This window comes from Periophthalmus magnuspinnatus, chromosome 23 (assembly GCF_009829125.3).
Source record: "Periophthalmus magnuspinnatus isolate fPerMag1 chromosome 23, fPerMag1.2.pri, whole genome shotgun sequence".
NCBI lineage: Eukaryota > Metazoa > Chordata > Actinopteri > Gobiiformes > Gobiidae > Periophthalmus > Periophthalmus magnuspinnatus.
The window spans coordinates 273,939-299,023 of NC_047148.1; the positions used below are offsets into that span (position 1 = coordinate 273,939).

General features: G+C 41.5%; 2 protein-coding genes across 3 annotated transcripts in view; one reads left to right on the forward strand and one right to left on the reverse strand.

Moving 5' to 3' along the window:
* LOC117391464 (WD repeat-containing protein 7) overlaps nucleotides 1-25,085 on the forward strand; it is a 57,084-nt gene that overhangs the window by 15,041 nt on the left and 16,958 nt on the right. Inside the window, exons 14-20 of one of the 2 annotated variants that reach the window (XM_055231840.1) lie at nucleotides 681-876; nucleotides 7,239-7,453; nucleotides 8,151-8,384; nucleotides 12,107-12,400; nucleotides 12,785-12,981; nucleotides 13,132-13,223; nucleotides 14,044-14,142. In XM_055231840.1, coding sequence (XP_055087815.1) covers nucleotides 681-876; nucleotides 7,239-7,453; nucleotides 8,151-8,384; nucleotides 12,107-12,400; nucleotides 12,785-12,981; nucleotides 13,132-13,223; nucleotides 14,044-14,142 — 1,327 coding nt within the window. The remainder of the gene's footprint in view (nucleotides 1-680; nucleotides 877-7,238; nucleotides 7,454-8,150; nucleotides 8,385-12,106; nucleotides 12,401-12,784; nucleotides 12,982-13,131; nucleotides 13,224-14,043; nucleotides 14,143-25,085) is intronic. The other variant, XM_033989283.2, reaches the window with a different exon arrangement.
* The window catches only part of fech (ferrochelatase), a 112,868-nt gene that overhangs the window by 13,879 nt on the left and 73,904 nt on the right, over nucleotides 1-25,085 (reverse strand). The gene's annotated exons all lie outside the window — the stretch shown is intronic.

Here is a 25,085-nt window from a genome sequence, read left to right on the forward strand (position 1 = left end):
TATTCTGTTAGAGCTTCTAAAGGGTGGAACAGCATCCCTACAACTATCAGGGAGAGCTCCACATACAACTCTTTTAAGTCCCAATTTAAACATTGGCTTTTAACAAATCAGACCTGTCAACACCAAACTCCTGCTGCTGCCATCTAGTGTTTGTCCTTTGCATGTGCTTCTCTGTAATTCTGCTTTAACAAATCTTTTATTGCCCCTTTGTTTATTTTCTTGTGCTTTTTTAACATAATCTTTTACCGTTATTAATTGCATGCTGTTCTTAATAACCTGTCTGTTTTAATTATTTTTCTTTGCTATGATTCACTTTTTAAGACTTAATGCTTTTTAACTTTTTAACCATGCTTGCAAATGTTTTTATAAGGAGCCATCTGTACATCATGGCAACGGACAACAGATGAAAACTAGCCTTTTGGCTAATTCTGGCATGTTAAACAGTTACTGTTGGTCAACATGCACTGTCCGCTATAAATAAATAAATAAATAAATAGCTGATTGGACATGGTTAAAATCCTGTATAACATGCTTTTTGACCAGAGTACGTTATGTTGAGGTCTAAGCTAATATAAAGTGATGGGCTTTGACACCCATAATCCAGGTTTGCACTCCCAGTTTTCTGGCTGGTCCTTGTGGTAGTTACATATGCTCACACTTGTCCCGTGTGTGTGTTGTAGACACGAGTGCAGCACTGCGTCTGCTCCGTGGCCAGTGATCACTCGGTAGGGCTGCTGAGTCTGAAGGAGAGGAAGTGCATCATGCTGGCCTCCAGGCACCTGTTCCCCATACAGGTGATTAAGTGGAGACCAGCTGACGACTACCTGGTGGTGGGCTGCTCTGACGGCTCTGTCTACGTGTGGCAGATGGACACAGGTCAGCCCCTATCTGCTTCACAGACTCTTTTGTAATCTTTAGGTAACCATTTTGTAAAAGTGGACAAATGAAAATATTTGCAATACTACAGCATATTTAGTACATAATACTCCTATTGAGGTTAAGTAATAGAAACCAGAAATGGATGTTCCCCCAAATGTGTCATTGTCTGTGTGTCACATTGTGCCCATTACAATCTGTACACATACTCACACCATGGAGACCTGCCTCCCTTATGGTCAGGTTCCCAGTATATATTTCCAGTAGAGAGGAGATGGGAAAATTTTGGCATAGATGCGCGAAAGCTATAGCAGTGATAGAGCTCCATAAGACAAGCCTACAAATGAATTGAAGCACTGCCCTATGATAAACAGGAAGTTGGCCATACTGAATCAAAAATCCATCGCCATTTTGACAGCCTCTTTACAAAATGTATCTAATCCTAGGTTTTTGCTCTAAATGAGCTTAGATTTCACATGCCACATCTAAACACATGGGTTCACAAAAGTTTTCCATGTTTTTTGGAAATCCCTTATGGTTTGCCCGTGGCACGCAGACAAATTCAGATCACAATTGTGTGAACCTGACTTCAGTGTAATGGACTATGACATCTACTAAAAATGAGCGCTTTAGTCCCCCCTAATATAGACATGAAATGTCAACAGTTTTGGATTAGGGCAAAATTTGGGAATGTAATTCTATGCATGAGACCAAGCAAAATAATATATTATGGACACAGACCATTACCCACGGTTGGCCAACAGGGGCACAAAGAGTCCTAAAAAAAAACATATTAAAACTATTGTACACTCACATGCTTAGTCCCGCTATACTGAAATTTCAATCGCATGTACACTTGATGATCCTGATTATATTGATAATGTCAAACACAATGATTAGTGTGAGACTATACAAACTATACAACTACAGGAATGCACAAAATTTACAATGGGGTGTAAAAAATTGCTTTGACATTAATTAGTAGAAATTTGCAGAACATTCACTGATGTGCCCTATCATAAAAGCCAATGACATCCATCCTCTAACTTCTACAGTCTTTACTGTAGCATCATCCAGCGCCAATTCAAACTCTGACACCATCATTGGCAGAGTGCACCTACTCAGTCAAAAATGAACTCTTATAATGGTATTTTGCATGGTATAGACAAAATGACTCAAAAATGCTGCCTAGAAGTGGACTCCTATGGGAGAGGAGACAGGCAAATTATGGCATAGGCACACAAAATTTGGAGAAATAATAGAGCTCCATGAGACAAGCTTATAAATGAATTGAAGCACTGCCCAATGATGAACAGGAAGTTGGTCATATTGAATTTTTAAAAATCCATTGCCATTTTCATTTTATAGAACTTATCTAGTCCTAGAGTTTTGTCGAACTCAGCTGAGATTCGACATGCCACATCTACAGTCATTGACACAAAACATTTTATTTTTTATTTATTTATTTATATATATATATATATATATATATATATATATATACATACATATATACATACATACATACATACATACATTTTCTTCCGCTTATCCGGGGCCGGGTTGCGGGGGCAGCAGTCTAAGCAGGGACTCCCAAACTTCCCTCACCCCGGACACGTCCTCCAGCTCCAGCATTTCGGCCACTTGTACCCGCGACCTTGTCCTTTCGGTCATTACCCAGAGCTCATGACCATAGGTGAGGGTAGGAACGTAGATTGACCGGTAAATCGAGAGCTTTGCCTTTGGGCTCAGCTCCTTCTTTACCACAACAGACCGATACAGCAACCGCATCACTGCAGACGCTGCACCGATCCGCCTGTCAATCTCACACTCCATTCTTCCCTCACTTGTGAACAAGATCCCGAGATACTTGAGCTCCTTCACTTGAGGCAGAGACTCACCACCCACCCGGAGAGAGCAAACCACCTTTTTCCGGTCGAGAACCATGGCCTCGGATTTGGAGGAGCTGATTCTCATCCCAGCCGCTTCACACTCGGCTGCAAACCGCCCCAGTGCCTGCTGCAGGTCCTGGCTCGAAGAAGCCATCAGGACAACATCATCTGCAAACAGCAGAGATGAAATCCTGTGGTTCCCAAACCAGACCCCCTCCGGCCCCTGGCTGCGCCTAGAAATTCTGTCCATAAATATAATGAACAGAACCGGTGACAAAGGGCAGCCCTGGCGGAGTCCAACATGCACCGGGAACAGGTCTGACTTACTGCTGGCAATGAACACAGCTCCTGCTCCGGGCATACAGGGACCGGACAGCCCTTAGCAAAGAGCCCCAGACCCCATACTCCCAGAGCACCCCCCCCAAAGGACACCACGAGGGACACTGTCGAATGCCTTCTCCAGATCCACAAAACACATGTGGACTGGTTGGGCATACTCCCATGAGCCCTCGAGGACCCGATGGAGAGTATAGAGCTGGTCCAGTGTTCCACGACCAGGACGAAAACCACACTGCTCTTCCTGAATCCGAGGTTCGACTATCGGTCGGATTCTCCTCTCCAGTACCCTGGAATAGACCTTACCGGGAAGGCTGAGGAGTGTGATTCCCCTGTAATTGGAACACACCCTCCGGTCCCCCTTCTTATACAGAGGGACCACCACCCCGGTCTGCCATTCAACAGGTACTGTCCCCGACCGCCACGCGATGTTGCAGAGACGTGTCAGCCAAGACAGCCCCACAACATTCAGAGACTTGAAGTACTCAGGACGGATCTCGTCCACCCCCGGAGCCTTGCCACCGAGGAGCTTGCCAACCACCTCAGTGACTTCAGCCAGGGTGATGGACGAGTCCGCCTCCGGGTCCCCAGTTTCTGCTTCCTCCTTGGAAGACGTGACAGTGGGATTGAGGAGATCCTCAAAGTATTCCTTCCACCGCCCGACAACATCCCCAGTCGAGGTCAGCAGCTCTCCACCCGCACTGTAAACACTGTTGGTGAAGCACTGCTTCCCCCTCCTGAGGCGTCGGACAGTTTGCCAGAATTTCTTTGAGGCCGTCCGATAGTCCTCCCCCATGGCCTCCCCGAACTCCTCCCAACCCCGAGTTTTTGCCTCTGTGATTGCCCGAGCCGCGGCACGCTTGGCCCGCCGGTACTCATCAGCTGCATCAGGAGTCCCACGAGCCAACAAGGCTCGATTGGACTCCTTCATCAGCTTGATGGCATCCCTTACTTTCAGTGTCCACCACCGGGTTCGGGGATTGCCGCCGCGACAAGCACCGCAGACCTTACGACCACAACTACGAGCAGCCGCATCGACAATAGAGGTGGAGGACATGGCCCACTCAGAGTCCATGTCCCCAGCCTCCCCCGGGATCAGGGAGAAGTTCTCCCGGAGGTGTGAGTTGAAGACCCCTCTGACAGAGGGCTCCGCCAGACGTTCCCAGCAGACCCTCACGATGCACTTGGGTCTGCCAGGTCTGTCCGGCTTCCTCCTCAGCCAGCGGATCCAACTCACCACCAGGTGGTGATCAGTTGACAGCTCAGCCCCTCTCTTCACCCGAGTGTCCAAGACACGCGGTCGGAGGTCAGATGACACGACAACAAAGTCGATCATCGACCTCCGACCTAGAGTGTCCTGGTGCCACGTGCACCGATGGACACATCAATGTCCATCTATCTATATATCTATCTATCTATATATCTATATATCTAACTATATATCTATATCTATCTAATATATATATATATATATATATAGATATATATATAGATATATATATAGATATATATATAGATATATATATAGATATATATAGATATATATACTGTACTCCTTACAGTTTGTCCATAGCACAAAAAAACACCTTAATTTCCTGTTTCTTACATGACTTCTCCCAACCACAGGAAAGAGCTAGAGGGCTCAAATCACAATTGCCTGATTTAGGCCTGAATGTAGTGGATTATTAAGTCTAATAAAGCTGAACATTATAGTGCCCCCTACCATTAACATGAAATTTCAACGTTATCAGATTTATACTAAATTTGGGGATTAAATTTGATCCATGACAAGATGCAAAAAAATACATTACAGACATGAGGCATTTCTCATGGTTGGCCATTTTGTAAAAATCCTTTATGTGCCACTGAACATGAAACATTAGACCCATTAGCTGTAATTTTTTTTACAGCTTTTGTTCTACAATCATCCATTCAAATGAATAGCTCTGTGACTCAAATCAGGCAATGGTGAGGAAAAGGCCCACTAAACATGAACCAAAACACACCCTCACTGGCAGAGTACACCTGCGTAGTCAAACATTAAATCTTTATAAAAGTATTTTATATAGTACACAAAAAATGAAAGCGCCGCCTAGAAGTGGACCCCTATGGGAGTGGGGACGGGCAAATTTTGCCATAGGCTGACGAAATTCTTAACAGTTATAGAGCTAGTTAAAAAATGAATGGTTATACTGTCCTATGATGAACAGGAACATTGGATTGAACTTCTGACGCCACTTTGACATACATTTATGTTAAGCCTATCTAGTCCCAAGTTTTTCATCCAAATGAGCTCACTCCCCACATGGCATATCTAAAGATGTTGATAATCAATAATTATCAATTTTTTAGAGATACAGTGGCTTGCAAAAATATTCATCCTCCTGGAACTTTTTAACGTATTGTCATGTCACAACCACACATTTAAATACATTTTATTAGCATTTAATTTGAATGAGCGACACAAAATGGCACACAAGTGTGGAAGTGGAAGGAAATATTATATATAGGGAATATATATATATAAGATATATAAAAAACTTAAAAGTGCAGCATGCAAAAGTATTCAGCCCCCTTTTTCCTGAATGCAACCAATTGCTTTTAGAAATTGCCTGATGATTTTGAAGACTGAATGTTGACCTAATGACTAAAAAGAGTCCACCTGTGTGTAATCTTGTAATCTTGTCTCAGTATAAATGCAGCTGTGCTGTGAAGTCACACAAGTTTAAGAGAGTGTTAAAAGAACACACCAAACAGGTCAGAGAAAAAGTTGTGGTGAAAGTTTAAAGCGGGGCTTGGATCTAAAAAGATCCAAAGATCATTTCCCAAGAGTTGGACATCTCAAAGAGCACTGTTCAATCCATTATCCGAAAATGGAAAGAGTATGGCACAACTTCAAACCTGCCCAGAGATGGTCAAAACTTACAGAACGAACAAAAGCACTCATCAGAGATGCAGCCAGGAGGCCCATGGTGACTCTGGAAGAACTGCAGAGATCCACAGCTCAGGTGAGGGAATCTGTTCACAGGACAAATATTAGTCGTGCACTACAAAAATCTGATCTTTATGGAAGAGTGGAAAGAAGAAGCCATTGTTGAAAACCATCCATAAGAAGTCTCGCCTACCGTTCACTAGAAGTCATTTGGAGGACACAGCAGATGGGGCAGAGGTTCACCTTCCAGCAGGACAACGATCCTAAACATAAAGCCAAAGCAACAATGGAATGGTTTAAAGCAAAACATGCGTTTGAATGTCCCAGTCAAAGTCTGGACCTAAATCCAACTGAGAATCTGTGGCAAGATCTGAAAACTGCAGTTCACAAACGTCTCCATCAAATCTGACAGAGCTTGAACTGTTTTGCCAGGAAAAATGGGCAAAAATTTCAGTCTGTAGGTATGCAAAGCTGGTGTAGACATACCCCAAAAGTACTGACTTAGGGGGCTGAGTACTTTAACATGCTGCACTTTTCAGTTGTTTTTTTTTTTTTTTTTTTTTTTTTAAAGCTGGAAATGATGTGTAATTTTCTTTCTACTTCACAGTTATGTACCATTTTGTGTTACTTATTCACATAAAATGCAAATTAAAAAATATTTAAATGTGGTTGTAACTTAAACAAAATTTTGATGAATGAATACTTTTGCAAGCCACTGCATTCATTACTTTTTTCTGTAGCACGCCGTCAAAAAAATTCTTTATTTCCTGTTTCTTTGATACCCGCTCACGGCTATATGCATCTGCCTACAGAGCTAAAATTATAACTGCTGCTACAGAATAACACACAGAGCAGAATAATGAGCACACCGCCATTAACCTTTTATAGCGTCCACCATAACACACATAAAACATCCAACATTGTCAGAATAGCACAAAACCTGGCCAATATTGATACCTCAGAGCACAAAAAAGTCAATTACACCATAGCTGTATAATGCACGAGGTTGCTGGTTCAAAGACTTGGACACCATCAGTATAAAGCAATGGCCACACTACACTATAGAACTGGTCTGAAGGGGGACAGTGGCCATCATCGCCACTTGCAGATTTAGTTAAAGTTAGAATTAGTCTCTAGGAAATGAATAGAAGTCGATGTAATGTCCCCAAGAAGCACAGAAACCCCACTATGTTTGTGTGTAGGAGCCCTGGACCGCTGTGTGATGGGCCTGACTGCTGTAGATATCCTGAATGCATGTGATGAGCTGGCCCCTGCCACTTTGGATGCTCTGAGCCACTCAGCGGTCAACCTTAAACAGGCCATGACCCGCCGCAGCCTGGCCGCGCTCAAGAGCATGGCCCAGCACAAACTGCAGACGTTGGCCACCAACCTGCTGGCTGCCGACAACGCAGACAAGGTACACCCCAGCTGACCTTTACACACAGCAGCAACATAGTGTCCTACAGTAGCCACAATGTAGTGTATTTTTCTCATCAAAAACACTTCTGGGAGTTTGTTCTGCTTTCATTCAGGCATCTTTGACATCGGTTTTGAGAGCACAAAAGGCTCGAAGTCTTCTGATGGTAATTTAGGGTGTTGTGTTTATTTGCCAATAATGGTAATACTGTATACAGGTAATTAATCAATGGCAATGAATCATGACCAAATGTCTGGATACAATCAGATATTGGATTTAGTCAATTAGTAATATGTTATATAATAGAGTTACAAATGTCACTATGACAGCAGAGAATGTAACTATGGTTATATCAATCCCAGATGACCTCCAGAGGGCGGTGCAGAAAACACTGAATGAATGATTCCATGCACAAAGGGAACATTCAGTGCTTTCAGTTGGGATGAAATATAACCACACGTTTCTTAGAGCCTAGATCACAATTTTGATATGATCATGTTTCATTGACATTTAATATCTTCTTATTGTCTTCTAAAGATAAACTAACTTCACTCAAACGTCTCTGATTATTAGTTTCTGAAAAGACTAAACAAAAAAACTCAAATTTGTTGTCAAAATGATTCAACCTGCAATGGATCATTAAAATACTAATAACAGGTAGTGTATCTCATTTTAGTGAGTATGTGTGTACTCCTAGGGGAACCTGCCCAAGTACTCCCACAATGCACTGGTGGTGCAGGCCATGAAGACCAACCTGAGTGACCCAGACATGCACGTACTGTTCTTTGACGTGGAGGCCGTCATCATCCAGCTGCTGACGGAGGAGGCACAGAGACCCAACCCCACCCTTGTCTCTCCCGAGAGTCTGCACAAGAGCCAGGCCGGGGCCGATAAGGGGGGCTCCTTCCTCGCCAACAAGATTTTCAAACAGGTGAGAGAGGCCTGTTGATACGCCAGTGCCTTCTGGTGCTACTCAGGCTCATCTGCAACGCTCGTGTGTCAATTTAGAGTTATTTTTTATCAATTTTTATTCCTCGCTGAGGCACTATTGTAGTTCAAGTTTAACCCTAATTAAAAGCAAGCAGAGATAAAGGGCCTTTGCAGCCGCGTAAGGGCACACCACAGTGGGAGAGCAGGAGAGCTGCATATCAACCTTTGCTTGACGTGTGATTCAATATTTCCAGTGTAATGTAGGAGACATTTTTTATGCTTTCAAAATGGCGGCTTCATTAAGCGCTGATCATGACCATTCCCTGACACTTATGTAAATTCTTTGAACAATTCTTTGAACATCTTCTTTAACCCACATATATCTTGTGATGCTACCTCAGTTTGAAGTCCATCAAATAAAAACCCTTTTTGTTGAGAATCTCATAAAGGCTGTCTATACAAAATTTTATTTATCTACGACATTTTTTGGGCCCATTTTTACTTTGTTGGCGGCACTGGAGCCATCCTGCAATGTAGATTTTTGGAAATGCTATGTAACTTAAATTTCAGAATCAGAATCCTTTTATTGCCATCGTTTGTGAACACGGTTCACAAACTAGGAACTTACTTCGGTGATAAAGTGCAACATAAAACACACTGAATAAATACAAATACAAATAAGGGCATGCACGAACTTAAAAAAGATATGCTTAAAAAATCTAATAAAATACTTAAAGATAGAAAATATATACAACAGCAGCATCAGAACAACAGTGCAAACATGGCTTATTAAAGTGACCGATGTTATAAAGTGTCCAGTTTAGTGCAGATATTATAAAGTGTTCACGAGACAAACGGCAGAGGGGAAGAAACTGTTCTTATGGCGAGAGGTTCTGGTCTCAATGGACCGTAGCCTCCTGCCAGAGGGAAGTGGCTTAAATAGTCCATGTCCAGGGTGAGAGGTGTCAGCTGCTATACGGCCTGCTCCTGGAGACATACAGGTCCTGTAGAGATGGAAGGCTGCAGCCAATCACCTTCTCAGCAGAGCGCACAATGCGCTGCAGTGTCTGTCTGTCCCTGGCAGTGGCCCCAGCGAACCACACAGTGATGGAGGAGGTGAGGATGGAATCAATGATGGAAGTGTAAAACTGCACCATCATCTGGACCGGCAGCTTGTGTTTCCTCAGCTGCCGCAGGTAGAACATCCTGTGCTGGGCTTTTTTGATGAGGGAGCTGATGGTTGGCTCCCACTTGAGATCCTGGGTGATGCAGGTGCCCAGGAAGCGGAAAGAGTCCACAGTGGTGATGGGGGAGTCCGTCAGGGTGAGGGGAGGCAGGGGGGCTGTGACTTTCCTGATGTCCACGATCATCTCCACTGTCTTCTGGGCGTTGAGCTCCAGGTTGTTGCTGCTGCAACAGGACACCAGCCGGTCCACCTCCCTCCTGTAGGCAGACTCATCGCCGTCCGAGATGAGTCCAATGAGGGTGGTGTCATCTGCAAACTTAACCAGTTTGACGGAGTCGTGGCTGGAGGTGCAGCAGTTGGTGTACAGGGAGAAGAGCAGGGGAGAAAGTACACAGCCCTGTGGAGATCCTGTGCTGATAGTCCGAGTGTCCGAGACATTCTTCCCCAGCCGCACGCGCTGTCTCCTGTCTGTCAGGAAGTCAGTGATCCACCTGCAGGTGGAGTCAGGCACGTTGAGCTGAGCGAGCTTGTCCTGGAGCAGAGCAGGGAGGATGGTGTTGAATGCAGAGCTGAAGTCCACAAACAGGATCCTGGCATAGGTTCCCGGGGAGTCCAGATGCTGGAGGATGAAGCGAAGGGCCAGGTTCAATTCAATTCAATTCATTTATTTTTGTAACGCCCAAAATCACAAAAAAAGTTGTCTCGAAGGGCGTTCATGTTTTAGTTGATGGGGGAAACCCGAGTACCCGGAGGAAACCCATTCAGACACGAGGAGAAACATGAAAAACTCCACACAGAAAGGCCTGGCGACCCGGGGATCCAACCAAACCCTCTGCTGTGAGGCATGAGTGTTGCCACTCAGCCACCGAGATATACACACAAAAACAAAACAACAGGAAAAATCAGACAAAACAAAAAAAATCGGCCAGGCGAGGAGGAGGAAGACCAGATGAGGAGGAGGAGGGCCAGGCGGGGAGGAGGGGAGGGTCCAGCTGTCATCGGGGCATCTGAAAGAGTTACACTCCACAGGGTGAGTGGGACGGGGACAACATGTGAATAGCATTGTGTAACAGTGATCCAGCGTCTTTTGCTCTCTCATTGGGCATTTAATAAACTGTACTTAGGCAGTTCCTGGCTCAGATTTCCCTTATTGAAATCCCCCAAGATGATTAGTAAAGAGGCGATAAAACATAATGAGGCGATCTCTTCTTTTGAGCATGTTTTCTTTCTCTCAGGAGCAATTTAGTTGGCGGAAAAGAATAATAATAATCATCTTTTTTTTTTTTTCAATTTTTTACGCCTAAACAACGAAGGTTAGGATGATGGGACTTTGTCCAATTGTTCCCCATTAAAAGCCTCTGTAAATTCGTTCACAAGTCCATGACAAATGGATTAGCTTTTATGAATTTTAAAATGTAGAAGTTGTAGGAGACGCTATAGAGCCATCTTAACAGATAGAGCCCTAGTTGCATATCATCACATCCAGCTCAGAAATGTGCACGCACGCTCCGTTGGGTCAATTCAAATAGAAACAATGTTTGTAAAAGATAATCATTTTTTAAATGTTTCCTAAAATTGACTTTTTTTTTTTTTTTTAAATCATCATGACCACACCCAACATTTTATTTAAAATGTAATTGATATACTTTTATTGCACATGGGTTTTGTGTCTTTTGGCCAAGTTTGAAATGTTTTTCATGAAAACTATGGAGGAGATATCAAAAGATTATGATCAGTGATTACCTCGGGTTTGATCCAAAATGGCCTGACTTCCTGTAGGGTTTAAGGTGGAGCCATAATAACATTTTTACATGTCCTGATGAGACCTATTTTTGATGCTAAGTTTCATTTGTCTACAATGACATTTTTCTGGACTGGGCTCCCATTGGTGCAATGCAAATCAATTTTTGAGGTGCTGCTACTGAGCTGTCTTTCAATATATTTATTATTTTATTTATAATTTTTATTATTTAGAGCCCACTGAATTCAAATTTTTTGATCCCACTTATTTGTCTATACATTATTGTTTACTGCTTGATTTTTGCCATTTTCCCCAAAAATGTACAGTTACAATAGGGTTCTCGCACATTTGTGCTCTGGCCCTAATTAAGACCTGGTTTACTCCTATTTTTTGACCTGGTTTAGATCTGGTGGTACTCGGAAAGACTAACCTTTTCATAGGTGGTACTTGATGTAATTAGTTTGAGAACCACTGATGACCCCCAGAGTTGACCCCAAAGTAATCTTTCTAACCTTATAATCTATTTTAGACCAGTGGTAGACCACTGGTTTAGGCATGGTTCAGGCTTTGTTTTGTGAAAAATGTACTCTTCCTTGTAGTGCCTCTCTGAATCTTGAGCCAGGATATTGTTCAGGAGTACCGCACTGGAGCTTTAGTCTACTGGGTTGTTTTAGCGTTTTATTATAAACTGAAGACTCTGGTTTAACTTTAGTTATTTTTTTTTTATATTGCCTTTAGTTCTGGTCTATCCTTTAGTTCAGCCCTGGTGCCCTCCTCACTTGCTTCTTGTTCTCAGGTGAAAGAGACCATGAAGGAGACCATAAAAGAGCACCTTCTGGATGATGATGAAGAGGAAGAGGAAGAGCAGCGGCGACGCGAAGAGAAGTCCAAGTCTCTGTCTCTCCTGGAGTACAACCTGACGATGGACACAGCCAAGCTCTTCATGTCCTGCCTGCATGCATGGGGCCTCAACCAGCAGCTGGACCTCATCTGCCTGGAGCGCCTGGGCATGCTCCGGCCACATTGCCCCATTTCCTTTGGCCTTATTTCCAGAGGCGGGCACATGTCTCTCATGCTTCCCACATTCAAGGTTAGTCCCACTGCTCTGTGGGCGGTGACACCCACCACACAGGATGAGGACGTGTGCCCTTCTGTTTTTCATGATGTTTAATATATGTGGTCTGGATTAGCAGTTTTAGTTCACATCTCAAGTTCTCAAGTATGAGATTCTCCACTCTCAGTTTGTAGCATATATTAAAAGCAGATCTTTACTGTAATTAGTGGTGTACGTGTGTGGGGGTGTGTGTATGTGTTTATTAATTTTTTAATTTTTTTATCAACCCCTGCTGTAAAAAGAGCTTTTTATATAGACTTTGCAAATATGCTTTCAGTTTCTGCAATTTACATCCACATCTTTAGTTCTGCAATAATGTTTTATTGAAAAAACTATGCTGTGCCCTCCCCTCGGCCTCAGGAGTCTCTGCTGAGAAAGCTGTCTGTGGCTACTGGGAGAAAGTTGACTTTATCGGACATCGTGGGCAAAGGCACATATGGCCTGTCCCGTGCAGTCACCACGCAACACCTGCTGTCCGTCATTTCTCTGGCCAACACCCTGATGGGTATGACCAATGCCACCTTTGTGGGAGAGCACATGAGGAAGGCCCCGGCCAGGTGAGTCTTCCTCAGGCAGTGTTTCTGTGCTAGTAATGCAGGGGACAGTTGGCACCACTGTCCCAAAGCCTGATGGACAGTGTCTCTGACTGGATAAGTGACCTGTGTCTGCCCTCTGCTGGACCTGCTGAATATTGTATGTGTGTGCAGACCTCCTCGTCCTGGAGGGACCCCCGAGAGCCAGAGGCGCAGCAGCTCTGTCTCCCAGGGCAGCCCACCACCCCAGGCTCACATCAAGCAAGGTCAGGCCCTCACAGTTGCCCGCGCTCACTCAACACACTCTAGAAGTGCATCTTAGAAGCATATGTAACACCACCTAATGTAGAGGCATTATAATAACTATGTCACAGCTGCATGTCACTGACCGCCTCATCCCCACAAAATAATATAAAACACAAAATAACTAACTCTTATTATAAAGCCTAAGTTCATCCTCTGGTCCTAACACCACTGTGCCATATCTCTCCTGCTCCCACACACTGCCCGGCTTCAGCTCCGTAGCTCTGCTCTCTGTCCATCTCACGGTCCAGTGTCTCCTCGTGTCCTCTTGTCCTGTGTCATTCTCAGCAGCAGCTTTAGGAGCACTCATTTTTCACATAGCTTATGTCTGTGTCTGTGGAATCCCTGGAAATAGCTGGGAGGTTGTTTATCCATAAAACCGAATTGATCTCACAGGAGAGGAGTACACTTGTCATAACCTTTAATGCACTAAAACTCAGTTTGATATCATTTCAAATGTATTATCGGTGCACATATCCATCTTAATTTTTCAAATACTACACACGCATAACACTGGCAATGAAAAGGACTTGTACTGTTTTTGCTTCAGTCTCTGCCCTGCAGCCCTGTTTAGCAGGTAGGAAAACCCTTTAATTTACCAGGCAAAGCATTAGGAGATGTATTACACCACTAATCTAGAGTCCAGCTATGTTCCCTATGTGGAGGCCGCTCATGGAATGCCCCCCTGGCCCCCTGGTCACTTTGCTCCACTGCTTTGCTCTGGACTGCTTTCTAACTCTGTCCTTCTTCTTGACTTTGTTTCTCCCCTTGTCTTTCTCTAAGCTGCTGCTGCTGCCCCCGGCCCTGCTCCTGGGTCTGGGGCCCCCGGTGGCCCTCCTCAAGGGCCCCAAGTTAATCCTAACATCCCCTCAGTCAACGAAGGTACTTTTAAAATCATGCAGAAACTAACTACTTTTCAGTGAGATTAAAACCAGTACAAAACCAGCATTAATCTAAGGAAGTGCAGACTAAAAGCAACCCTCTTAGCTAGAACTACATTAGGCCCACACTGGGCTAGAGGCTCCTTCACAATGTTGGTCTGTGTTTGACTTAGACTCAGCTCACAGGATATAGTCCAGGTTTGAGGTCAGATCATTGCATTTGGTACACCTGATGGTTCAGAAAAAGACTGGCTCTGTCAGCACCTTAGCCACATGAAAACATGATTGGGACACCTTTAGTCTGAGAGTAGTTGAGAATAAAGCACCCCACTGCTTCCACTGCGACTGTTTTCTCCTTCTCTGTGCTGTGTCTGCTCCTCCTCTGCTCCTCCTCTGTGCTTCCTCTGCTCCTTCTCTGTACCTCCTCTGTGCCTCTTCTGCTCCTCCTCTACTTTCCCTCTGCTCCTCCTTTGTGCCTATTCTATTCCTCCTCTGTACCTCCTCTGTTCTACTTGTGCTCATACCTCCTCTGCTCCTCTGTGCTCCGTCTGTTCCTGCTCTTTTCCTCCTTGTCCTCCATCTGTGCCTTCTCCGTTCCTTTTCTGCACTCCTCTGCTGCTCCTTTGTCTCTCCTTTGTGCTTCCTCTGTGTGCCCTCTATGCCTCGTCTGTTCCTCATTTGTGTCCCTCTGCTTGTGCTCTGTTCCTCCTCTGTTTCTCCGTGGTGCCTCCTCTGTTCCATGTATGTGCCTCCTCTGTTCTCCCTCTGTGTCCCTCTGCTTGCAGTCTGTGCTCTCTGTATGCTATCAGTATGGAGCGCTACAGGCCCACCCATATTGAAGTCCACTCTGGTTCTGGAAGTAAACTTTCCCTTTATTTTTCCCATAGACTTTTCAAAAAAACTCATATTAAAACTTTAAAGCCACAACGGGTGCTAATCAGCTATGTGGTCACCAATATCCATAAGATGTTTTTTAATCCCAAAAAGCATGTTTAAAATGAACTGTTTCAGAAACCAATTTTAAATATAATTTAAGTCTCAAGCTATTACTATTATTAGCCCCCGAGCACAAATGTGCAAAGAGGGCGAGTCAGCGACTATAAATGTTGGGCACGGTGGTTTTTCAACAAAATGTAAATTTTTGAATTAAAAAAAAAAAAAAATCTTTCACATACATTGTTGTATTTGAATGGACCCAATGAACCACGCATGCACATTTCTGAGCTGGACGTAATGACATGCAAATTAGGGCTCTATCTTTGAAGGTGGCTCGATAATGCCCCCTTCAAATTCTATTTTTTAAAATTCATAAAAGCTAATCTACAGTGATGAAAATAAGTATTTGAACACCCTGTGATTTAGTATACATACATAAATCATGGCCAAGACCAAAGAACTGTCAAAATGCACAAGAGACAAAATTGTAGACCGCCACAAGGCTGGAAAGGGCTACGGGGCAATTGCCAAGGAGCTTGGTGAAAAAAGATCCACTGTTGGAGCAATTATTAGAAAATGGAAGAAGCTAAACATGACTGTCATGTTTAGCTCGGACTGGGGCTCCATGCAAGATCTCACCTCGTGGGGTCTCAATGATCTTAAGAAAAGTGAGGAATCAGCCCAGAACTACACAGGAGGAGCTGGTCAATGACCTGAAAAGAGCTGGGACCACCGTTTCCAAGGTTACTGTTAGTAATACACTAAGACGTCATGGTTTAAAATCATGCAAGGCACGGAAGGTTCCCCTGCTTAAACCAGCACATGTCCAGGCCCGTCTTAAGTTTGCCAATGACCATTTGGATGATCCAGAGGAGTCATGGGAGAAAGTCATGTGGTCAGATGAGACCAAAATAGAACTTTTTGGTCTTAATTCCACTCGCCATGTTTGGAGGAAGAAGAATGATGAGTACCATCCAAAGAACACCATCCCTACTGTGAAGCATGGGGGTGGAAACATCATGCTTTGGGGGTGTTTTTCTGCACATGGGACAGGACGACTGCACTGTATTAAGGAGAGGATGACCAGGACCATATATTGTGAGATTTTTGGGAACAACCTCCTTCCCTCAGTTAGAGCATTGAAAATGGGTCGTAGCTGGGTCTTCCAACATGACAATGACCCGAAGCACAGCCAGGATAACCAAGGAGTGGCTCCGTAAGAAGCATATCAAGGTTCTGGAGTGGCCTAGCCAGTCTCCAGACCTAAACCCAATAGAAAATCTTTGGAGGGAGCTCAAACTGCATGTTTCTCAGCGACAGCCCATAAACCTGACTGATCTAGAGAAGATCTGTGTGGAGGAGTGGGCCAAAATCCCTCCTGCAGTGTGTGCAAACCTGGTGAAATACTACAGGAAATGTTTGACCTTTGTAATTGCAAACAAAGGCTACTGTCCCAAATATTAACATTGATTTTCTCAAGTGTTCAAATACTTATTTGCAGCAGTAACATACAGATAAATTATTTTAAAAAAACAATGTGATTTCCAGATTTTTTTTAGATTCACATGCACCTAAGATGAAAATTTCAGACCCCTCCATGATTTCTAAGTGGGAGAACTTGCAAAATCACAGGGTGTTCAAATACTTATTTGCCTCACTGTATTTGTGATGGACTTGTGAAGAATTTACAGAGGCTCTTCATAATGGAGAACAATGTGATAAAGTCCCATCATTTTAACTTTTTTCGTTTAGGCATAAAAAAAATTAAGAAAAAAAAAAGGCCTGTTAGCAACTTATATTAGTGCATTGAAAGTGGTATTGAAATATAGAAATGGTGTTCAGTGAGCTCTCATTATTTTTTCTCAGGGTCTTTACTGAAAAATTTAAGAAGGCTCAGTAGTGCCTCGTCAAAAATGTATTTACATTGCACCAATGGGAGCCCGGCCCAGATAAATGTCAGACAAATGAAACATCAAAAATGTCTGGACATGTAAAAAAAAATATTATGGCCCTCCCTAAACCCTATAGGGAAGCCAACCCTATAGGCTGACTTCCTACAGGGAAGTCAGCCTATGCAAATGGTGACACACGTGCATAATTCTGAGCTGGACGTAATGACATGTAAAATACGGCTCTACCATTTAGGATGGCTTTATAGTGCCCCCCTTCAAATTTCATTTTTCATAAAAACCCAATCTCTTTGTCGTGGGCATGTGAAAAGTCCCATCATTTTAACTCTTATCATTTAGGCATTAAAAAAAAAAAAAAAAGATTATTTTTAAGCCCAAGTCTGGGACAACGTCCCGACATAGCACTAATTAAAACCGCGTCCGGAGGCCGGAAAATGGCAAAAATCAAGTAGTAAACATGATCCAACATACCAGTGACTGGTATCCAAAATTAGAGTTCAATAAGCTCTAATTTTGACCAAAAACCTCAAAAAAATATAATGAAAGATGACTCAGTAGCAATGGGAGACCCAGGAAAAAGTCAACGTAAAAATCTGAAACTAGCATAAAAAAATAGAACATGTCAGAACATGACTCACATTTGGCCAAAACACACAAAACCCATGTGCAATTAAAGATTATCAATTGCATTTTGAATATGACTTTGGGTGTGGTCATGGCGAATTTTCAACAAAGTTGCAATTTTTGGAAAATAAAAAAAAGAAATTCCTTCACACATTTTTTGTTTAAAAAAGCTAATGGAGCGTTGCGAACTGAACGTAATAATATGCAAATTAAGGCGCTTTCCAACAAAATGACTCTCTAGTGCCCTCTTCAAATCTCATATTCAAAAATTCATAGAAGACAAACTATTTGTTGTCGACTTATGAGGAAATGAATAGAGGCCTCATTAGTGACAGGGCGTAATGTGAGAAAGTCACATGACTGTAGCTTTTATGGTTTAGGAGGAAAATAATGGGCTATTAGACCCGAGCCTGGGACAACGTCCCAGCGTTGCACTAATTAAAACCGCGTCCGGAGCCCAGAAAATGGCAAAAATCAAGTAGTAAACATGATCCGACATACCAGTGACTGGTATCCAAAATTAGATTTCGATGAGCTCAAATTGTAAACACAGACCCAGAGAAAAAATAAAAAATGACTCGGTAGCTCCCCCTCAAACTTTTGATTTACATGGGGTCAAAGTCAACGTAAAAATCTGAAACTCATATCAAAAATAGAACATGCTAGGACAAGAAAAAAATAATACTATGTCCTTGCCCTAAAACATACAGGAAGTCGGCCATATTGGATCAAACCCGGGAATGACAAAAGTGCACACCCTCACATTCAGGACATCTCCTCGCACAGTTTTCATCACAAACACTTCAAATTCGGCCAAAACCCACTAAACTCGTGTGTGATTAAAGATTATCAATTACATTTTGAATATGACTATGGGGGCGGTCATGGTGAATTTTCAACAAAATCGCAATTTCTGGAATATTTAAAAAATATATTTTTTTATTTCACAGATTTTTTGTTTGGAAAAAGTTAATACAGTATTTATGCAGATTCGCCCGCTGAACGTAATGATATGCAAAGCAAGGTGCTATCCAACAAAATGACTCTCTAGTGCCCTCTTGGAATTTTATTTTTAAAAATTCATAGAAGGCAATCGATTTGTCGTGGACAAATTCACAGGGGCCTTATTTGTGATGGGGCACAATGTGAGAAAGTCACATGACTGGAGCTTTTATGGTTTAGGAGAAAAATAATGGTTGGACTTTTTTTTTTATTATTATTATTAGGCCCGAGCCTGGGACAACATCCCAGGGAGGGACTCATTAACACTGCTTCCAGAGCCTGGAAAATAGCAAAAATCAAGCGTTAAACACAACCCAATATCCCAGTGACTGGGATCAAAAATTAGAACTTGATGAGGTCTAATTGTCACCGAAGACCCCGAGAAAAAACATGAACGATAACTCGCTAGCGCCCCCTCAAACTTTGATTTTCATGGGGCCAATGGGAGTCTCACCCAGAAAAAAAATCAGCTCTCAAATCTGCATAAACGATTTTTGTGTTGAACGCAATAATGTGCAAATCAAGGCACTATCCAACAAAATGACTCTCTAGCACCGTCTTGAAATTTTATTTTCAGAAATTCATAGAAGACAATCGCTTAGTCGTGGACTTGTGAAAAAATTCACAGGGGCCTTATTTGTGATGGGGCACAATGTGAGAAAGTCACATGACTGTAGCTTTTATGGTTTAGGAGAAAAATAATTGGTGGAAAAAAAAATTCCATTATATTTTATTATTTTTGCAGCCGGATAGCCCATGTCATGACAAGTAAAAAAAAAAACAACTTATGATCCCTTCTTAAACCAAACAGGAAGTCGGCCATATTGGGTGGAACTCCATTGCCCACCTTGGAATTTCTTTCAAAGTGATTGAAAATTGGACAAACTAACCAAAACCCATGTGCAATGAAATATTATTGTTTAGATTTGTGTTTGTGAATTATAACATGTGGGTGTGGCTAATCCACAAATCAGTGGGAATTCTGAAAAGCATAAAAACGTGCGTATTTCTCACAGGCATTGTTGAATTGAATCGCTCCTAATAAAATATTTGTGCATTCACGACCTGCACGTGATGTACAATTTTAGAGCTATGATATAAAACTGCTCTACAGCCACAAAAAATTACTTTGTCACAAACATTTCAAATTCGGCATGGACATCCACACTACCGTACTGAACAAAAAAGCCAATGAAGACATACAGACAGACATTCAAGTTTCCCAAAAGTCAGAGTAATCTAAAAGCACAATAGAAAATGATGAAAAATGTCTGTGTGGTGCCCCCTTAAAAAGTCTATATACATTACGCCAATGGAAGAACACTCCAAATCTTTTTCAACATACAAAAATGAAACTTGGCATGAATATAGCCCATGTCATGACAAGTAAACTCTATTATGACCATCCTAAACCCAACAGGAAGTGTGCCATATTGAGCTGAACCCCATTTTTGCAAAATTGCTCTTACTTTTAATATCTCCATCTTGGATTTTCTTTCAAAATGCTTGAAAATTGGGAAAACTAACCAAGACCCATGTGCAACAGACATCATACATACATCAGACTGAACAAAAAAAGTCAGTGAAGACATACCTGTATTTCCAACCGTGCAGGTGTGACAATGTCATAAATGGTCTCATTGGAATGAATGGAGTAGTATTACACACACACTGATTTTAGGGGAAGGGGCAATGTAAGAGCAGACGAGAGGCGCAAACTTTGCAGTGGCATGTACCCCACAGTCGCAAGAGGTGGCGAGGGCCTTTATCGCTGCTTGCAGTTTTAATCATTATAACTATTATTTTATTTTTTATTTATTCTTTAATTTTTTTCAGAAAGTCAATAGGAAAAATATATTGGAAATTTACTTCCGGAATCAGGATGCGGGTGGTCACTGTTGAGCTCCATAGACCAATTTAAGTCTACAAAATCATAGCCTGAAAGAGGATTGGCTGTAGACAAAAAAAATAAAACCCACAAGAATTGCCCAGCTCTTCCAGTCAGACCTTCCTGACCAAATGGGACTTATATGGGCCTAATATATACACTACACACGTGGACAAAATTGTTGGTACCCATTGGTTAATGAAGAAAAACTCACAATGTTCACAGAAATAACTTGAATCTGACAAAAGTAAAAATAAATAAAAATTCTATGACATTTAACCAATGAAAGTCAGACATTGCTTTTCAATCATGCTTCAACAGAATTATAAAAAAATAAACTCATGAAACAGGCCTGGACACAAATGATGGTACCCTTCACTTAATATTTTGTTCCACAACCTTTTGATGCAATCACTGCAATCAAACGATTCCTGTAACTGTCATTGAGACTTCTGCACCTCTCAGCAGGTATTTTGGCCCACTCCTCATGAGCAAACTGCTCCAGTTGTCTCAGGTTTGAATGTGCCTTTTCCAGACGGCATGTTTCAGCTCCTTCCAAAGATGGTCAATAGGATTTAGGTCAGGGCTCATAGAAGGCCACTTTAGAATAGTCCAGTGTTTTCCTCTTGTCCATTCTTGGGTGTTTTTAGCTGTGTGTTTTGGGTCATTGTCCTGTTGAAAGACCCAGGACCTGGGACTGAGACCAAGCTTTCTGACACTGGCCAACACATTTCTCTCTAAAATCCCTTGATAGTCTTGAGATTTCATTGTACCCTGCACAGATTCAAGACACCCTGTGCCAGATGCAGCAAAGCAAAAGCAGCCCCAGAACATAACAGCCTCCATGTTTCACAGTAGGGACAGTGTTCTTTTCTTGATATACTTCATTTTTCTGTCTGTGAACATAGAGCTGATGTCCCTTGTCCATAGGACATTCTCCCAGAAGCTTTGTGGTTTGTCAACATGTAGTTTGGCAAATTCCAATCTGGCTTTATGATTTGTTTCCAACAATGGAGTCCTCCTTGGTTGTCTCCTATTAAGTCCACTTGGCTCAAACAACAACAGATGGTGTGATCTGACACTGATGTTCCTTAAGCCTGAAGTTCAATCTTAATCTGTGTAGAAGTTTTATTGGGCTCTTTTGTTAGCTTTCGTATTATCCGTCTCATTGATTTGTCATCAATTTTCTTCCTGCGGCCACGTCTTATAGCCTTTACCTTTAACATGCTTGTCTATAATTTTCTTTCTAATCTCCTGAGACAACTCTTTCCTTTGTGACCTTTACCTACCTGTAGCCCTATATGTAGGCTCACTGACTGATTACAAGATTGTAGACACCTGTGATGATGATTATTGGACACACCTTAGATTAACATGTCCCTTTGGTCACATTATTTTCAGTCTTTTCTAGGGGTACCATCATTTTTGTCCAGGTCTGTTTCATGAGTTTATTTTTTTAAGTAATTCTGTTGAAGCCTGGTTGAAAAGCAATGTTTGACTTTCATTGGTTAAATTTCTTTTTTTTTTTTTTTTTTTTTTTTTTTATTAAATTTTTCTAGACTTTTGTTTTAAACATAAACACCACAACACAACAACACTCAACAAAAAACAAAAGAAACAAAAAAAACAAAAACAAAAAAGGGTGTACAGTTACAACCTCACATAATAATCGCATGATCAAATGAATTCTGGTCTTCTAGTCAGAATATAGGATTTCCATTTTTCCCATATCTTGTCAAATTTGTCCTTTTGCAGTCTGCTGTACAGTGTAATCCGTTCCATGACAAACATTGAGTAGACCAGGTTATGCCAATCGTCCAGGGTGGGGAGGTCCGCCTTCGCCCATTTTTTTGTTATTGATTTCCGTGCCGCCATGCTCAACATACCAAACAAACGTCTCATCTCATTGCTTGTGTCCACAGAATATAGGAGTCCAAACAATAATTCGTCCCAATTTAAAGGCTCTCGTAAATTAAATATTACTCTTAATTCTGAACGAATATTATTCCAAAAATTCTGTATCATTGGACAAGCCCAAAACAAATGATAATGATTTGCTCTCTGAACACCACAATTTCTCCAACAACCGGGTGAGCCCGAATAGTGTGAACTCTGTGCAGGTGTTATAAAATATCTGCTGAGGCACTTCCATCCAAAACATCTCCATGAATTTGAACTGGTGATCTTCCATTGGAAAGCATTATGTTTCACCCAGGTTTCATGTGACATAACCGTATTTGCTTCCGCTTCCCATTTTTGTTTAATATAGCTTGTGTTTGAAGTTTTAATGTCTTGAAAGTCCTTATATAGTTTAGAAATCAATTTGAAACCAGAATCATCCTGATATGTCTTAATAAAGATCCTCAATATAGGTATCTCAAAAACATTTTTATCCTTTGGAATGAAGCTTGTTATATAATGCCGAACTTGTAAAAATCTGAAGAAATCGTTATTATTCAACTGAAATTGTCTTTGAATTGATTGGAAGTCCCTCATGGTTTCCCCAGAAAAATATACACAGTATGATGTCAAGCCTCGCCCGATCCAACTTTTATACAACCCATCTAATGTGTTTGGTGTAAAATCAAGGTCATTTGAAGCCCACCTTAATATTTTGATCGATTCATGCAAGTTATATTTTTTAATAAAATTTAACCAAAGTTTCAGTGGTACATTGATCCACTGATTACCTCGTTGCATCTGTTTCTTAATAAGTCTTTTGTCTCCAAGTATGGCCTGAATTGGGCAATCATTAGACATTTTTATTTCTATTTCCTTCCACCTGGCTTCATAATCTGTATTACACCAACACAACAGGGTTCTCATTTGGGCTGATGTGTAATAGTCCTTCAGACAGGGTAAAGCAAGGCCCCCTTTCTCCTTAGCCAACTGTAGTGTCTTTAGTCTTTGTCTAGGCCTCCTCCCCTGCCAAATAAACCTGGAGATTAATTTATCCCACTTGTTGAATTGTTCATCACTAATTTGGATCGGAAGTGTTTGAAACAGATACAACATCCTAGGTAGAATGTTCATTTTGACAGTTTCAATTCGGGATTCAAAACTAAGTATTGGTATCATATCCCATCTTCTTATATCACTTTTAATTTTCTGGCATAAGGGCTTCAAATTCACGTCATACAATTTGGATAAATCCTTTGGGACATTCACTCCAAGATATTCTATATGTTCCAATTCCCAGTTTAACGGAATTTTAGAAGTTAGTGACTGAGTAGGTGTGTAATTGAAACTAAGTAACTGTGTTTTAGAAATATTCAATTTGTACCCCGATAATGAACTAAAAGTATCCAGGTAAGAGAGAAGACTTGGAAAGGATGAGTCTGGATTTGTCAAATATATCAGCACATCGTCTGCAAATAAAGAGATTTTGTGTTCTTGGCCAAACATCCCCACCCCGGTAATGTTATTATTCTGAGCTATACCCCGACTCAACGCCTCAATAAAAATGGCAAAGCACAACGGACTGCTTGGACATCCCTGTCTATTTCCCCTCTCTAGGTTAAAAGATTTGGAGAGGGCTCCATTTACTTTAATTCTCGCTTTTGGACATTTATATAACGCTTGGATCATCTTTATAAATGACTGATGGAATTCAAATTTTCCCAAAATTTTGTACAAAAATTCCCAATTAACCCGATCAAATGCCTTTTCGGCATCAAGACTTATAAGTAACATTTTTTCCTGAGTTTTAACTACCTGGTCTATAATGTGTAAAGTTCGGCGAATGTTATCTTGTGTCTGTCTCTTCTTAATAAAACCTGTCTGGTCCACACTAACAATTTGGGGTAAAATATTTTCTAGTCTCTTAGAAATAATATGTGTAAATATTTTATAGTCTTGATTAAGCACACTAATGGGGCGATAGCTTCCGCACTCAAGTTTATCCTTTCCCTCCTTTGCGATCAAAGAAATAGATGCCTCATTCCAGGAAGGGGGCATTATGCCAAATTTCAGAACGTGATTAAATGAAGTTTTCATAATCGGGACCAGTTGGTCCTTCATCTCCTTATACCACTCAGCGGGAAAGCCGTCCGGTCCTGGAGCTTTATTAGTTTTACAATCAGAAATGGCTTTTTTTATTTCAAGTTCAGTAATTTCTGAGATTAAGTTTTTATTTTGTTCTTCGTTTACTTTTGGTAGTTTAATTGCATCCAAAAAAGCCATTATGAGACCACCATCCACCATCGGTTGAGTGTATAATTGTTTATAGAATATCAAGAATGCTTGTTGGATATCTTCCAATTTAGAGACTATAGTATCTGTTTGGGGATCTTTTATTTTATGAATTGTATTGTCCAATTGTTGTTTTTTTAATTTGAAAGCCAATAACTTTGCAGATTTTCCCCCCGATTCATAATATCGTTGTCTCATGAAAGTCATCTTTTTCCTTATTTCACTTGAAAGAATTTCATTAATTTCATTCTTTGTTTTATCTATTTCGATTTTCACGCTCGGATTTAAATTCGTTTTATGTGCATTTTCCAAAGCTTTTAATTGCGTTTGTAGAGTTGTTAAACGTTGATTTCTTTTCTTTTTTAAGTTTGAGCTGTATCCAATAATTTTCCC